Source organism: Phaenicophaeus curvirostris, chromosome 5, assembly GCF_032191515.1.
Source record: "Phaenicophaeus curvirostris isolate KB17595 chromosome 5, BPBGC_Pcur_1.0, whole genome shotgun sequence".
In the NCBI taxonomy this organism is placed as follows: Eukaryota; Metazoa; Chordata; class Aves; order Cuculiformes; family Cuculidae; genus Phaenicophaeus; species Phaenicophaeus curvirostris.
This window is the reverse complement of record NC_091396.1, coordinates 67,547,690-67,563,957: the sequence shown is the minus strand read 5'-3', so window position 1 is coordinate 67,563,957 and position 16,268 is coordinate 67,547,690. Positions and strand designations below refer to the sequence as shown.

General features: G+C 48.5%; 1 protein-coding gene and 1 long non-coding RNA gene across 4 annotated transcripts in view; both read left to right on the top strand.

Moving 5' to 3' along the window:
- LOC138720595 (uncharacterized) overlaps positions 1-16,268 on the top strand; it is a 512,056-nt gene that overhangs the window by 241,290 nt on the left and 254,498 nt on the right. The window lies entirely within an intron of this gene.
- Positions 1,011-16,268, top strand: part of TMEM260 (transmembrane protein 260) — a 39,846-nt gene continuing 24,588 nt past the window's right edge. For all 3 annotated transcript variants that reach the window (XM_069856829.1, XM_069856830.1, XM_069856828.1), the window contains exons 1-3: positions 1,011-1,137; positions 9,752-9,783; positions 10,508-10,659. In XM_069856829.1, the coding sequence (XP_069712930.1) occupies positions 1,044-1,137; positions 9,752-9,783; positions 10,508-10,659 (278 nt within the window). In that variant the 5' untranslated portion in view covers positions 1,011-1,043. The remainder of the gene's footprint in view (positions 1,138-9,751; positions 9,784-10,507; positions 10,660-16,268) is intronic.

The window sequence follows — 16,268 nt, the reverse complement described above, 5'->3', positions numbered from 1 at the left end:
GCTGAGGGGAGACCTCATTGCTCTCTGCAACTACCTGAAAGGAGGTTGTGGAGAGGAGGGAGCTGGGCTCTTCTCCCAAGGGACAGGGGACAGGACAAGAGGGAATGGCCTCAAGCTCCACCAGGGGAGGTTTAGGCTGAACATTAGGAAAAAAATTTCACAGAAAGGGTCACTGGGCACTGGCAGAGGCTGCCCAGGGAGGGGGTTGAGTCCCCTTCCCTGGAGGGGTTTAAGGGAAGAGTGGATGAGGTGCTGAGGGACATGGGTTAGTGTTTGATAGGAATGGTTGGACTCGATGATCCGATGGGTCTTTGCCAACCTAGTGATTCTATGATTCTATGTTGGTGTTTTACAAGGTCTAGAGCTCAGCCCAGCCCCAGCCCCAGCCCCAGCCCCAGCTCCAGCCCCAGGTCCAGAACCAGCCCCAGCTCCAGCTCCAGCTCCAGCCCCCAAACCAGCTCCAGCCCCAGCAGCAGCAGCCCCAGAAGCAGCAGCCCCAGCTCCAGCTCCAGCACCAGAACCAGCCTCAGCGCCAGAACCAGCCCTAGAACCAGCCTCGGCTCCAGCCCCAGCTCCAATCTCAGCTCCATCCCCAGAACCAGCCCATCTCCAGCCCCAGCTCCAGCTCCAACTGCAGCCCCAGCTCCAGCCTCAGCTCCCCCCACAACCCCGCGATGGTCCCGCCCAGCTTCCCCCCCGCCGCCCCCCAAATCTGCGGTGGTCCCGCCCTGCTCCTGCCCCGCCGCGCTCACCAAGCCGAGCGCTGCCCCGCCCTCTCCGGCTGTACCAACTCCTCTCAGCAGGGGGAGCGTTAGAAGACCGCAGGGGGCCGCGCGCGGCCGCTCTACCTGTTCCGCGGCCCCATCTCTTCCTTCTCCGAACGCTTTTAGTGACGGCCTATCCCGGGAGCGGCTCAGAGGGAAGCGGATGGGGCGGGTCTGCTCCTCGCCACCCCCCCAACCCCCCCTCCGCGGGGCGGCGGAGTGGTAGGTGCCGGCGGGCGCGCGCGGGCGAACCCGGAAGCGCGTGGCGCGGCGGCGCACATGGTGGCGGCGCGGGGGGCCGGGGCGCTGGGCGCTGCCGCCGCGGCGCTGTACGCGGCCACCCTGCCGCCAGCCCTGCCCGGCGGGGATGCGGGTAACGTACCCAGCGCCGCCAGCCCGCACGGGGCACACGGGGCTGCCCCCTCGGGGAGGGCGGGGGGAGCCTTTGGGGCGTCGCGGGCGCCGGCAAGGGATGCTGAGCCCATAGGGGCTGTCACCCCATAGGGTTTACAGCACCGCCCCCCGTAGGAGTTGGTGTTTTGTTATCACCCTGTAGGGTTGCTGTCATTCCATAGGGCTGCTGCCACCCCACAGGGGTGCTGCCAACCTGTAAGAGCTGGCACATTGCTGCCACCCCACGGGATTACTGTCACCCCATAGGGGCTGGTGCCTTGCTGTCACCCCACAGGGTTGCTGTCACCCCACAGGGTTGCTGTCACTCCACAGGTTTGCTGTTACCCCACAGGAGTTGGTGCCTTGCTGCCATCCCACAGGGTTTCTGTCACCCCACAGGACCTGGCGTGTTGCTGCCACCCCACAGGGTTGCTGCCACCCCACAGGGCTGCTGTCATTCCATAGGGGCTGGTGCCTTGCTGCCACCCCGTAGGGTTGCTGTCACCCCACAGAGTTGTTGCTACCCCACAGGGTTGCTGTCACCCCACAGAGTTGTTGCTACCCCACAGGGTTGCTGTCACCCCACAGGGCTGGAGCCTTGCTGTCATCCCACAGGGTTGCTGTCACCCCACAAGAGTTGTGACATTGCTGCCACCCCGCAGGGTTGCTGTCACCCCATAGGGGTTGGTGCCTTACTGTCACCCCATAGGGCTGCTGTCACCCTACAGGGTTGCTGTCACCCCACAGGGCTGGAGCCTTGCTGTCATCTCACAGGGCTGCTGTCACCCCACAGGAGCTGGCACACTGCTGCCTCCCCACAAGGTTGCTGTCACCCCATAGGGGTTGGTGCCTTACTGTCACCCCACAGGGCTGCTGTCACTCCACAGGTTTGTTGCTACCCCACAGGGTTGCTGTCACCCCACAAGAGCTGGCACATTGCTGCCACCCCACAGGGTTGCTGTCACCCCATAGGGGTTGGTGCCTTACTGTCACCCCATAGGGCTGCTGTCACCCTACAGTGTTGCTGTCACCCCATAGGGGCTGGTGGCTTGCTGCCACCCCACAGGATTGTTCTCATTCCATCGGGGCTGGTGCCTTGCTGCCACCTCGTAGGGCTGCTGTCACCTCACGGAGTTGTTGCTACCCCACAGGGTTGCTGTCACCCCACAGGGCTGGAGCCTTGCTGTCATCCCACAGGGCTGCTGTCACCCCACAAGAGCTGGCACACTGCTGCCACCCCACAGGGTTGCTGTCACCCCATAGGGGTTGGTGCCTTACTGTCACCCCATAGGGCTGCTGTCAACCCACAGGGTTGCTGTCACCCCACAGGGCTGGAGCCTTGCTATCACCCCGTAGGGCTGGTGCCTTGCTGTCACCCCACAGGGCTGCTGTCACCCCACAGGGCTGGAGCCTTGCTGTCACCCCACAGGGCTGCTGTCATCCCGTAGGATTGCTGTCACCCTGCTGCCACTCAACAGGATTACTGTTACCCTATAGAGGCTGATGCTTTGCTGTCTCTCTATAGGATTGCTCTCTTCATAAGGTCTGTTGCGTGGCTGTCACCCCACAGGGTTGCATTCGCCATAGGGACTAATGCTTTGCTGACATCCCATAGCATTGCTGTCACCCCATAGTGTTGCTGTCACCCTGTAGGGTTGCTAACTGCATAGAGGCTGGTGTGCTGCTGTCACCCCCTAAGAGTGCTCGCTCTCTAGGTGCTGGTGCATTATTGTCACCTCATAGCGTTGCTCACTCCATAGGAGCTGGTGCTTTGCTGTCACCTCATAAGACTTGTTGCCACCCCATGGGATTGGTTGGTTGCTTCATAGGGGCTGGTGCATTGCTGTCACCCCATAGGGCTGCAGACCCTATAGAGCCTGCGGTGTTGCTGTCACCCCGTAGGGCTATTGTCACCCCATGGGAGCTGGTGCCTTGCTGTCACTGCGTAGGGGTTTGGTCCCCATCGGGGCTGGTGCCCTGTTGTCACCCTGTAGGGTTGCACCCCACCATAGGGTCTGGTGAATTGCTGTAACCCCATAGGGTTTCTGGCTTCATAGGTACCCTATAGGAGCTGGTGCATTGCAGCCTCCTCACAAGGGTCATGTGCATCACAGACACCCTATATTGGAGTGCCTGGTGCATCGTGATCACCCCTGGGGGGGCTCACCCGCTTGGGGTGGGTGCAACATGATCACCCTATGGTCCTGGAGCCTTCTGGCCACCCCGAGCTGTGGTTTTACTGGTTTCATATGGTCTTGCTTAAAAACTACCTTCCTTCTGTATCACGTGTGCAGCTGGGATTTGGGGATAGGCTTGGATTTTCTAGGGGATGCTTTGTTTTTATTTTTATCATGGAGTAAGTACTTGGCTAACTTTCCTTCTTTTGTATCCCAGGAGAGCATTGAGTGGGTCTGTTTAATTCTGTGTCTCGTGGCTGTCTGGTTTCAGATCCACACAATGCGTAAAATTCATTATAAATAAATGGGCTTTTAATGGATGCATGTATTTTACAGCTTCAGTATGTGTGCGGAGAGGGAGATACATGTTTTAACTACAATTCTTTAAAATTAGCTGTTAGATTTGTTTAGAGTTACGTGGATGGCAGTGCTGCTTGGTAAAAGCAGGGTGGTTTTCTTTAGCTGGGTTTAAAGTAGAGTGTGTTCAGCTCTTCATACACCGATGTAAGGTTGAGCAGTGATTCACGTGAGTTATTTGATGTGGGTACTGGTGGATGAGAAGCTTAACGTGAGTCCTCACCCAGGTTACCCAGAGCAGTGGTGGCTGCCCCATCCCTGGAGGTATTTAAGACCAGGTTGGATGGGGCTTGGAGCCCCTGATCCAGTGGGAGGTGGGTTGCAACTGGGTGATATTCAAGGTCCCTTCCAACCCAGACCACTCTGAGGCTGTGATTCTATGTAAAGACACCAGGATGGAGCCGTGTTTCATTACACCAGGCTCATCCTGGTTAGCTGGCTCTAACCCTATGTTGTCCATTTTCCCTGTTGCCACGTTTGGATCAGAGGAACCCTGTTGTCAGAGCTGTACTAAAAGGATTTCTTTTTAAATCCCTCCTCCACAGAGCCTGCATCCTGCACTCGGATGAGACATGCAGGCGTGCCCCAGGTGGTCTGGCCAGTGTACGCCCTCATGTCTTCTGCTTCTGCTCCCAGGTTTGCAAAAGGGCTGGCTTTGCTCCTTCTGGCTCTATCAGTTAATACGTGCTGACCGATATATTTACAGTTATTGCCATTTTGTCTTTTAAAGTGCTCCCTGATGGGAAATGAGCGTCTGTGAATGCGTAGGGTACCTGTGCTCGCAGCCATTCCTGCTGCATGAAGCCTCAGGAACCTGGTTTTTAATTGTACTCCAGCTTGGGTTTTGCCTCTGGGGTGCAAATAACCATTAGCAGCCTTTACAAAGTGGGATGCAGGCTCTGCTGATGAGGTGATAAATCAATGCTGGGATTCATTCTTTGCTTGATGTGAATTAGCGTGGTAGCTACAGCGAGGAGCCAAGCAGCACGGGCATGGCTTCACCCCATTTTCCCTGGGTTACTGTGATTATTATATCCCATCGGAGGCAGGAGGGGGATTGCTCTTTTCTTGATTTCTGAAAGCATCCTGGTTCTTCCTAGCACAGCAGCTCTGTGTACAGAGATGCAGGTATATTTGGAGAAGAGGAGGCTGAGGGGAAACCTCATCACTCTCTACGGCTCCCTGAAAGGAGGCTGTGGTGTGGTGGGTGCTGGTCTCTTCTCCCAAGTAGCAAGTGATAGGACGAGAGGAAAAGGCCTCCCCACCGGGGGAGGTTTAGATTGGATAGCAGGAGAAATTTCTTTACCAAGAGAGTGGTGAGGCACTGGAGGAAGCTGCCCAGGGTGGCGGTGGAGTCACCATCCCTGGAGGTGTTCAAAAAAGTAGATGTGGTACTTTGGGATTTGGTTTAGTAGGCATGGTGGTGTTGTGTTGAAGGTTGGACTTGATGATCTTAGACGTCTTTTCCAACCTTAATGATTCTATGATTCTGTATATGTGCAGTGTGCATTGCTCCTCTGCTAATAACTTCTGTCAGAGGTGTGAAGGATGCTGACTGTAAATGGATGCAGCGCGGAGATGCCCAAGAATGGTCAGTTTGAGGGACTGGATGCTTCAACAGGCTTCCAGCAACCCACATTAGAGGAAATTATATTGGAGGAAATCTCTGGGCACAGTGTCCCCCACATAGCCCATGACCACGCTTCCCATCTCCCCTTATTTTGGGGGCCTTGTTTATTTTCTTCTGAATCTACTCTCTGAGCTGCATGTATTTGTTGGAGCTGAACAGACATGGGCTTGGTCCTGCTGATCTCTTGTGCCTGTCCCAGCCCACAGCCACCACAGCATCTTCTGTTAATCATAGAATTATAGAATGGTTCAGGTTGGGAGGGACCTTAAAGATCATCCAGTTTCACCCCTGCCATGGGCAGGGACATCTACCACTAGATCACGTTGCTCCAAGCCCCATCCAACCTGGCCTTCAACACCTCCAGGGATGGGGCAGCCACTTTGCTGGACAACCTGTGCTACTGCCTCACCACTCTCATAGGAAAACGTTTCTTCCTAAGACCTCATCTAAACCTCCCGTCTTTCAGCTTAGAACCATTCCCTTTCATCATGTCCTTGCACTCCCTGATCAAGAGCCCCTCCCCAGCTTTCCTGGAGCCCCTTTCAGTGCTGGAAGCTGCTGTAAGGTCTCCTTGCAGCCTTCTCCAAGCCGAACAAACCCAACTCTCTCAGCCTATCCTCATGTGGGAGGTGCTCCAGCCTTCAGATCATCTTCGTGGCCTCCTCTGGACTCGCTTTCACAGATCCATGTCTATCCATTTAAGACATTGTTTAGCTTATTCCCCCGGTTCCGCTTGGCTGGAGCAGATTACGGGATACTCCAGAGCTGCTACCTGTCCAGAGCCCCCTGGAAAGTGGCTACATGGCCCCTCTCGAGGTGATTAACTTGCTCATGCTGGAGCATACGGCTCACGATTCTACCACTGAAGATACTTGTGTGAGTGAAGAGGTGCTTAAGGATTTGCTGTATCTGCTTTCAGGCAGGGAGCCTTTTATTATATTTTTTTAAGCTATCTGTATATGTTTAATTGTTCCTGAAGTTTGCCGTAATCCTAAAATGTAAAAGGCAATAGGTATTTTCATTGCCAGCTTTCTTGTGTAACTTATAATAAAGAAATGAGAGAACGAATTTTAGAGTTAATTCAGAAACATCCACTGATGTTAAAACAGCTCAAAAAGGGATAAAATAAACTCAACTTAAAAGAAAAAAAAACCCCACAAATGCAACCCAAACCTTCCCTCCGATGTTTCACACATCAACTCCCAACCTTGCGGGGGATAAATTGGGTTCCAGGCAGCATTGGACCTGTAGCCTCAACGCCTTGACGGGGGGATCAAGCTGGACAGTCCAAAATGTTTTCACACCAAGCTTATACAGGAACGAACTGGGGTTGTTTAGCCTGGAGAAGAGGAGGCTGAGGGGAGACCTCATTGCTCTCTCCAACTACCTGAAAGGAGGTTGTGGAGAGGAGGGAGCTGGGCTCTTCTCCCAAGTGATAGGGGACAGGACAAGAGGGAATGGCCTCAAGCTCCACCAGGGGAGGTTTAGGCTGGACATTAGGAAAAAATTCTTCACAGAAAGGGTCATTGGGCACTGGAACAGGCTGCCCAGGGAAGTGGTTGAGTCCCCTTCCCTGGAGGGGTTTAAGGGATGGGTGGACGAGGTGCTGAGGGATATGGGTTAGTGTTTGATAGGAATGGTTGGACTCGATGATCCAGTGGGTCTCTTCCAACCTGGTTATTCTATGATTCTATGAACCATTCAGTTTGAGCCGGCATCTGAAGATGCTACGGGTCATGTTCTGTTATGAGGAATAGATTGAAATCACCTTTGGGGATGCCTTAGCTTTCCTGTGTGTGTTTTGCTGTTTAATAATCGGGCTCTGTGCTTTCATAGCCCATAGAGGCTGTCGGTGCCGCCCCAGTACGTGGGTGGGAGATGGAGAATTAACTTTATCTCGAATGGTGGGTGTTACATGCTCCTTTTGGTTTTCCCAGTGGAATTCAACAGGACTGCAGCCTGGGAGCTTATTTGTTCCTGTTTTCTTACTTTTTTTTCCCCTTAATCCTTACAAGGCAAGGTTGTGCTGCTGGCTTTCAAAGCTTGGCAATGGCATCCACCATAGAATCATAGAATAGTTTGGGTTGGAAGGGACCTTAAAGATCATCCAGTTCCAACCTCTGCCATGGGCAGGGACACCTCCCACTGGATCAGGGGCTCCAAGCCTCATCCAACCTGGCCTTGAACCCCTCCAGGGATGGGGCAGCCACAGCTTCTGTGGGCAACCTGGGCCAGGGCTTCCCCACTCATTGTGAAGAAATTTCTCCTTATGTCTAGTCTAAATCTGCCCCTCTCCAGTTTTTACCCATTGCCTCTCGTCCTATCACTACAAGCCTTTATAAACAGCCCCTCTCTGGCTTTCTTGTAGCCCCTTCAGGTGCTGGAAGGTCTCTGTAAGGTCTCCCTGGAGCCTTCTCTTCTCCAGGCTGAACAACCCCAACTCCCTCAGCCTGTCCTCGGATGGGAGGTGCTCCAGCCCTCTTATTTATTGCAACTCTCTGGTTGGTTTGTGTCTGCGCTGCTTTGGGTTTATTCTTGACTGTGATGTGAACCAATATCATAACAACATCGAGGAACTTAATCTTTAGCCATTTGAGATGCACACATCCCAGAAGGGCTTTAATGAAGGTGAAGCTGTCCCTCCTCACTTGGGACCAACATCCCTGTGATGTAATGAGCATCCACTGCTGTACTGGCATGCTGGGGAGCCCCTGTGGTGCTGAGTTTAAGGTTTCCTTTTTTAACATCGCCTTTTGCCGCATGCAGGGGGATCAGGTGCTTTCCATCCCTGGAAATATTGGAATTCCTGGAGATTAAAGGGGTTGGCTTGGAATGCACAGGTATGGGGACTTACAGGAAAGCTGAGGAGGTGGCTCTTTATCAGGGAGAGCAGGGATAGGACGAGAGGGAAGGGTTTGGAGCTGAAAGAGGGGAGATCAAGATGTGATCTCAGGAAGAAATGTTTCCTGTGAGGGTGGGGAGGCCAAGGTTGCGCAGAGCAGGGGTGGCTGCCCCATCCCTGGAGATGTCCAAGGCCAGGTTGGATGGGGCTTGGAGCCCCTGATCCAGTGGGAGGCGTCCCTGCCCATGGGTGAAACTGGATGGGCTTTGAGGTCCCTTCCAACCCAAACTGTTCTATGATTCTATTGACAGTTTCTCATTGCATCTGTTTTTTTTTTCAGGCTGTCTTGTGCTAGGCTGAAACTTACCCTAATGCAGAGTAGCAATAAAAATAGGTGGTGTTTGCAATCATGGTAAAATCCACATCTGAGGGGCTTTTGTGCAGAAAGTGGCAGGGTTGTGGTCTTGGTGTCCTGCGTGGCCGTAGATGCTAACAGCAGTCGTGAGTTGACTTGCATCTCCCCTTTAAAATTAATTATTTCCTGTAATGTAAAGATTTAAAGGTGCCATTTGTGCAATCCTCCTCCTTTACCTTGGCTGGTAAGGATGCGATAAGGTAATTTAAAACATTGTTAATTTAGCATTTAAAGCCAACGGTGACCTTTAATTTGTGTCTTTACCACCTAACGCTGGGACAAAGCTGCTGTGACCTTGGCACTTGCAAAATTAGCAGGACTGGTAAGACCAGCCTCTGCAAAATTGCTTCTTGAAATTTGAGGGAAAGAAGTAAAAACAGCCATAATTTTTAATTTTGTCACACCTTGGTTGTAGCGTTCATCCCCGAATGTGTCGTTTTGCCCATGGAATATATTTAATGTACGCTGTTTGGGAGCATTGCATAATGCTTCAGTGTCGTGCTCTGAAAATGCCAAATATTGTTAACTGTGATGCTAACGTGGATCTTTTTGTGGCAGTTATTTGTCCTGAAATGCAAAAATCTAACTGGTGTTTCTAATGGGAGCGGCTGCTGGAGGCAGCATCCACCGACAGGTGAAAGAGTCACTTGCAAAGCAGATGCTGCAAGAATCACTTCAGCATCGAGGAAGGGCAGTGTTCCTGAATACATGGATGCAGATTTGCACAATTAATGATTTTTCCCTCTTTAAAACTCTGAAGCATTGAGGTTGCTATAATGAGAAATAACTGGGTTGTTGAAGAGACAATGCAGCTTAAGCGTTGCAAACTGTGGTGCTTGAGAGTTATTGAGTAAATTGGTTTTAAATTAAGAATACGCCCGCACAAATGTCTGCGTTTGGAATATCTCGGGCCATTCTTTACTCGAGCCTACCTATATTTTCACTTATCTGTTCATAAAAGTCGCACGAAAAACATACAAAAGATATTTTGTGCAATGACATCAGAGGGAGAAAATATTCTTAGAAAATTTCATGCTGTTAAATCTCTACAGATTTACAGTTTTATCCAGTCAAATTAATGCAAAACCCCAATGCAAGCATTTGGATTTTGAAAACTTTGGAGGAGTGTCATTTCCTAATAGTAATTATTGGTTTTACATTATTTTTTCACAGGGGAGCTGATCACAGCCGCATATGAGCTTGGAGTAAGTATTAGTTTTATTGTTTAATCAATGCTCTCATTAACAGTTTTAGGAATTAAGGAAGTTTAATTAAGCATGGAGTAAAGTAGATTAATTTATTTTCAAACCACAGTTTTTACTAACTTATAAGTACAGCACGCGACAATTTACTTCAAGTTTTAAATCCAATTAAACTAAATTATAAAGCAAAGGCTTTACTGTATATACAGTAGCTGGCTTATTATCAACCCAAATTTTGTATAAGCTGGGGAGAATAAAATAAATCGGGTTAACAATTTTAATAAGTTTTATTATTTAATAAACTTTATTATGGTGCATGATCCCTTTAGGCAAGACCTTAGGACTGTCAGCGCGGTGGTAATCCGATAGCAGTGTGGTCTTTCAACTTGCGAACCAATAAAATAGTTGAGAAGCTGCTTTTTTTTTAAAAAAAACAGCCTTTTGAATGACCCTAATATACTGTGAACCCAAACAAGGAGCCCTTTAAGGCACACTAATGAAACGTGGCACCTCCTTTTCTCACCGCCTCATTATTATGGGCGAGGCGAGGAGCCAAATCCACTAAGGGAAAAAAATGTTTGCGGAGTTAAAGTTGGTCCGAAAGGCTGGGATGGGGAGAGGCACCGCTCGCAGATCCGTCTCCCCACCTTCTGCCGCTGGATCCCGGCGTGCTGCTTTTTCTTGTGATTGCAAAGAATTTTACCCTTTTTCAACCCCTTTTCCGTAGGTCGCCCACCCTCCCGGCTACCCCCTGTTCACTCTGCTGGCCAAACTGGCCACGGGGCTGCTGCCCGTCGGCTCCCCCGCCTACCGAGTCCATCTCCTCTGCAGCTTGGTGGGAGCAGCTGCCGCCTCTTTGCTTTTTTACACGGTTTGCAGGTAAAGTCATCGAAGGGGTTTTCTCGGTCGCGGGATGCGCTTCCTCGTCGGCTCGGGACGTTTCTAGAGCCTCTCTCCGTTCACCTCTGCCCTTCGGACTAGGGTTCCCCCCCTTCCTTTCCAGCTGTAATTAGTTCCTCTGATTAACCCGACAGCGGTTTAATCTGAATTTGACCTTCTTTCCCGCACAAAAGGTCCCTCTCTCTCTTTTTTTTTTTTTCTCTCTCTCTTTCTGTTAAATAATAATAACAGTAATAATAAAAACTGCGCCCTTGCCCTCACAGAGACATGACAGGTTGTTCAGGCTCATTATCACAAATCACCGCTCGGTTTAACTAACCAGAACTAATGAAGTTTGTCGTTCTCGAAAGATGCAGATGGTCTGTTTAAATTAACAGGATGAGCTTCACCTATTGGGAAACCGTGAACTTGGTTTAATTGCAGCTCCCGGCGGAGGCGGATGGGCAGTTGCCTGCCGGCGGTACCCAAGGACCAGGGCAAACCTCGGTGGCGGCCGCCTTCCCGTGGTGGAGGTGCTGCTGGTGGTGATGGGGGGAGCCCATCGGTTCTCCCCGGACCTCTAACCTTGGCAGAGAAGGGAACAATTGGGATGCGCACATGGTTGGGGGTTTTGTTAACCCCGCTCGTCTTTGATGTGCAAGTTCTGGCTGCTCTTAACCTCTGCCTGACCCATATTTGAGAGGATTATTGCAACCCATACAAACAATTTCTGATGTTCTTTTGCAGGGAAAATAGGGCATGTTTGTGGGCTGCAAACATGGAAATCCAAAATGATATCGGGGCGCTTCAGGATGAGACGGGGCAAGATTATTTTGACAAAAGCGGTTTTCTCCCACCCATTTCCAGAGCTGCATCGCTCCTCGGGGAAACCTTCCCAGAAAGCAAATGCAACCTAGAAATAAAAGCAGGAATAAATGGGGGGGACAGACAAATCCTGCACAGCCCAAGAGCCCTGAGCTCGCTTAACCTTCGATCCGTTTGCCTGGGTGCATCTTCCTCTGCGGGAGAGGAGTTGCTTTTTTGCATATCACCTTTCATATAGCAGTGCATCAGCTCCAAAATGTGCTCACTGGGATTGCTTAAGTAATTCCTAAATATTTCTACAGGCGTTTAAAGTGATTTCTTTTACTATTGGGTAATGCGCGTGATTAAGTCAGCATTATTTAGTTTAATATTCTGAATTTTACAGCGTATTTGGGGAGCTGGAAGTGGCACTGCCCTTGCGTGCTTACTGCCAGGTGCAGCGTCACAGCACAACTCGCTTGCATTGTATTAAAAACTCCTGCAAGGAGTTGCTAAAGGTTTGGAATATTTGGTTCTGATTATTTTTTAATGAAAATTGTCCCTGTTATTACGGCCACTATGAAGATCTGCCCCGCTTTTTAGTTTTAACACCAACACGACAGTTCCTTGCTTGCCCGTTTTGTGCATGTGAAATGATGCGATTGTCGCTTTAGAGAAATAAAAATACAGGAGAGGAACAACGGGCTAAATTTAGGAATTATTTTTACACTTCTAGCAGTTTAATATTTTCTGTTGTTTTTGTTTAATCGGATTTGGAAGACATCGCTTCTGACAAATTTAAAACTTGCATGAAAGAATGGAAAACCTGGAACTGAGAGGTGGTAGAAAGTATTAGGACTTATAGAAAATTATTTAAAGATAGAAGGCTCTGACAGAATCGATTATTCAGCCAAGCAGTGATTGATTTTTTTTGGAAATGAATTGGAAGGTTTTGTGGGTCAGTTTTATTTCCAAATTACAGTGTTACGGTTTTTCCTTTTAATCACCTTAAAGTTGATTTATTTTTTAAGACATTCATTTAACAAAAAAAGTTTTTTCTTTCTCTTGACACTTATTTGAATAAGAAATATATCTTTTGGAAAGCATTTGCTGTGTGAAAGCTGTAACTAACTGAAGGCAGCGTGTTTTGGGTTTAACCGGGCTTGTCCGTACTCACAAAGGATCTAAACCCGTCTTTCCAATTCCCCTACATTTTTGTGTTTTAATTAAAATTCCACTGATGAGGGGTGACCTCCGTGAGGTACCGGCGGCGAAGTAGCCGCCTGCTCCTCTTGCTGCCTGAAACGTGGATGTTAATATGAAAATATGTAGATGTTAGGCACACAAATAATTGATGAAGTACACATCCTTCGGGAGCAACACGGTTCAAGTGGCAAATCTCTCTGCTCAAACAATGGGTACCCTTCAGCGGGGAGGAAGCCATCTCTATGGTAATGGGGCTGACGCTGCCCTATTGATCGAGGGGAAGAAGACATTATACGATGTCAGTTGGGTTGTTACAATTTCATTTGTTGTCTGACCTGAACTTAACCTCTAAAACCTTTCTTTTCTCCCCATCAACCGGGCAGGGTTGCTCTTTACCCTCGCGGGGTTTTTCTGTGCCTCCCAGCATCCCAGTACAGTAAATCTCTTCCTTTTTTTTCAATTTCTCCAATGGATCGGGACAATTTTTTTAACTGCTCAGTAAAAAGTTGCGGTTCTTGCTGCGGCTGGGTGGTGTTGGCAGTGGGATTAGGATCGAATCCATCCCTTTTACAGATTTCTCCTCTGCCAGGTGATGCCTGGCAGGATGCTTTGTGCAGACACTGCTGGGATCTGTAAGCAACATCCCTGGCATGTCATTCGTTTATTATATTATATTGTATTAATCGTATATTAAATCATTAATTTTATTATATTATTTTTTTACGCACAGATCATGCTTCTTAAAAACAAAGTTATGTCAAACCATGTTGATGCAAAAAGCCCTTTTGTCAGTAATCCAGACTATCTCTGAACCAGTGGTTTACGCCTATGCATTAGTTCCCAAATATGATTTTTTCCCCCTCTGCACAGCTTTAATAAATTCCTTGTAATTGTAATAAAATGGCATTTACAAAGAGTTTCCTCGGACTGCTTGTAACTGAGACAAATAATTCATTTTCGCTTTGAAGGAGGGGGGAGCTGTTTTATGTTTTTAGGACGCAGCAAGTGCGGCTGTAGGATTCTTTCTTTAAACAACTATTTATTTGTTTTACTGTGGGAGGCAAAGCATAGCAAGTTTACAAAGTAAACCAATTATCTTCTTATGATATGATTGCCAAAGTGTCATTTTCTGCACAGACGATGCATTCTTCGTGTTCTCTGTTGCAAAGGGAAATAGAATGCTTTCTCCTGCTTTAAGTGCATTTTTTTTTCAGTGTATACCTTTCATAGCTTGGCTGTTTTACTGTATCTAAAGAGGTGCTGCATCTACAGAGCTAATTTATTGCAGGGTCAGTAGCAGAGTAGAGGGTGTCATTGTCCAAGAACTTATGGTAAGTTTCTGCTGGCTTGATTCTGGCTGAATTGCACGTGGGCGTTTGAAGAGGGGGAAAATATTGCATTAAATTAAGTAGTTCACATCTCTTCAGTTTGCTGTTCTCCATATCATGTTAAGTTTTGGACTAATATATAGTGTTATATATATTTATATTCCCTGCCCCTCAAACCTTCCGAGCAGCACTGTGTGGTTGTACATGAAAACTGGAGCCAACTCTTCTCCCACCATCCAACAAAAAGGAGCAGTAGGCATGTTGCAAAACGAAATCATCAAAATGATTCGATCATTTTGAAATCATCAAGGTGTTTTGGGAATGGCACTTGACCATCCTGATGGCCCTGAGGTTTCTTGCTCCCTTGCCTTGTGTCCTGGACCTCTCGTGGGAAGGTCCCTGCATGTTGGAGCACCAGGAGAATGGGTCACCTTTGTGGTCTTCCCCAAGGGACCTCATGGCTGATGCTCTCCTAAAACAAATTGATGTTGGGAGAAGTTGTCTGCTGACTACAACAAGTGGGGAAATATCCGATGTCCGTCAGGTGTGTGGCTTTACTGGAGCAGGATTTGTCCCCAAACAGTTTGACTCCTTTCTAGGGGGACAGCCTGGGGAAGACGAAGGGATGGGAGAGGAGAGCTTGGTGTGCTGATGCACCTCGACCATCACAAGAAATTACAGTATTGGGCTTTGGGGAAGGAAGAATCTCCTTATAGGGCGTACTTGGATTTTTCCAGATTACAACGATTATGGATTAGTGCCGTTGTGCTCAGTAACAAGTAGCTCTGAAGTTTTAGGAGAGAGTGAAGAAAGGAAGATACTCAAGTATTAGTTTACTTTTAGAAGAATATCTACTGTGACCTCTGGCTAAATATATGTATTTTTTTTCATAGAATCACAGAATAGTTTGGATTGGAAGGGACATTGAAGCCCATCTAATTTCACCCACCGGATCCTCCCACTAGATCAGGGGCTCCAAGCCCCGTCCAACCTCGCCTTGAACCCCTCCAGGGATGGGGCAGCCACCACTGCTCTGGGCAACCTGGGCCAGGGCCTCCCCACCCTCACAGCAAAACATTTCTTCCTAATATCTAATTACTTAATTTTTTCCCCGTTGTCCCCGTAGTGAACTGGCAGCGAGTTCACTCTGTTTGAAGACATTACCAAGTCTGTTCATTTGCATTTTGCTCTGAAGTAGCACATATTAGGCTGCAATAACTCTGCTTCATTTTGAAGGGAGGGGGGAAAAGCAGGGCAAAAAACTCTTTTTTTTTTTTTGTAAAGACTGAAGAGTCTTTTCTGACAGCTAGTCAGAGTTAGAATTAGTTCAAGGAAATGTTAATAATGCACTGCCTGGCTTAATCCCTTTGATATCACCAGGTATCCTCCTGTTCATGGGTTAATTGCTTTAAAAGCGGAGGCAATATTCTGAGCGGTGGGCCGCTTCACCTTTTCACAGCTGTTACCATTGAGTGACAACTAAATCCCATGTGTAAGATGAGGAAGAGCTCAATCTCCAATTGGGAGAAAATTTATGTAAACCGCAATCCCTTCAGAATGTGCGGAAGTCACAGACTTTCTTGATTTACTCTGCTTTTCCCAGAAAGCTCCATTGTTCCCTTCCCTAAGTCCCATCAACCCTTTGTAGCAGAATATCACAGCGGCGGCAGATAGCTTGAAATATATAAATGCTATCATAGCTCTGATTAATAGCGGCGCTTATGAGTCAAGTCTGATAACGGAGCAGCTCTCCACTCAATTTCAGATACCGCTAATGGAATCTGTCTCCTGCAATTGTAATGTGAGAAGGGCTAATTTGCCATGGAGCTTGGAGCTGTCACCAGCCGGGGATTGGGGGGTCAGATGGGAGCTGCCAGGTTTTTGCCCTGCAGCTTGTATCTCTCGCTTTGAATAGCGCAGCCCCCTGCCTGCCAGGGAGCTGATAGGCCGCCGGGGGGTTTATGCCACTCGGTACAATAGCGAAGGGCTGCATGGGCTGACTTGGTAATTGTGAAGCCAGCTCATTTTTATTTTATTTTATATTTTATTCTTTTTTTTTTTTTTTTTTTTTTTTCTGCAGCTGCATAATTTCTAATAAGGGGTTTTAACAAATGTCAGATTAGGAAAAGTTTCTGCAATTACCAAAAAAAAAAAAAAAAAACTTATAAAACATTTAAATAGCTCAAGTCGGCTCCTAGCGAGGGTTGGGGTTTTTTGGCTGCTGGAAGTAGGCACCGGTTATTACAGGCACCCAGGATAAAGGCATACCTA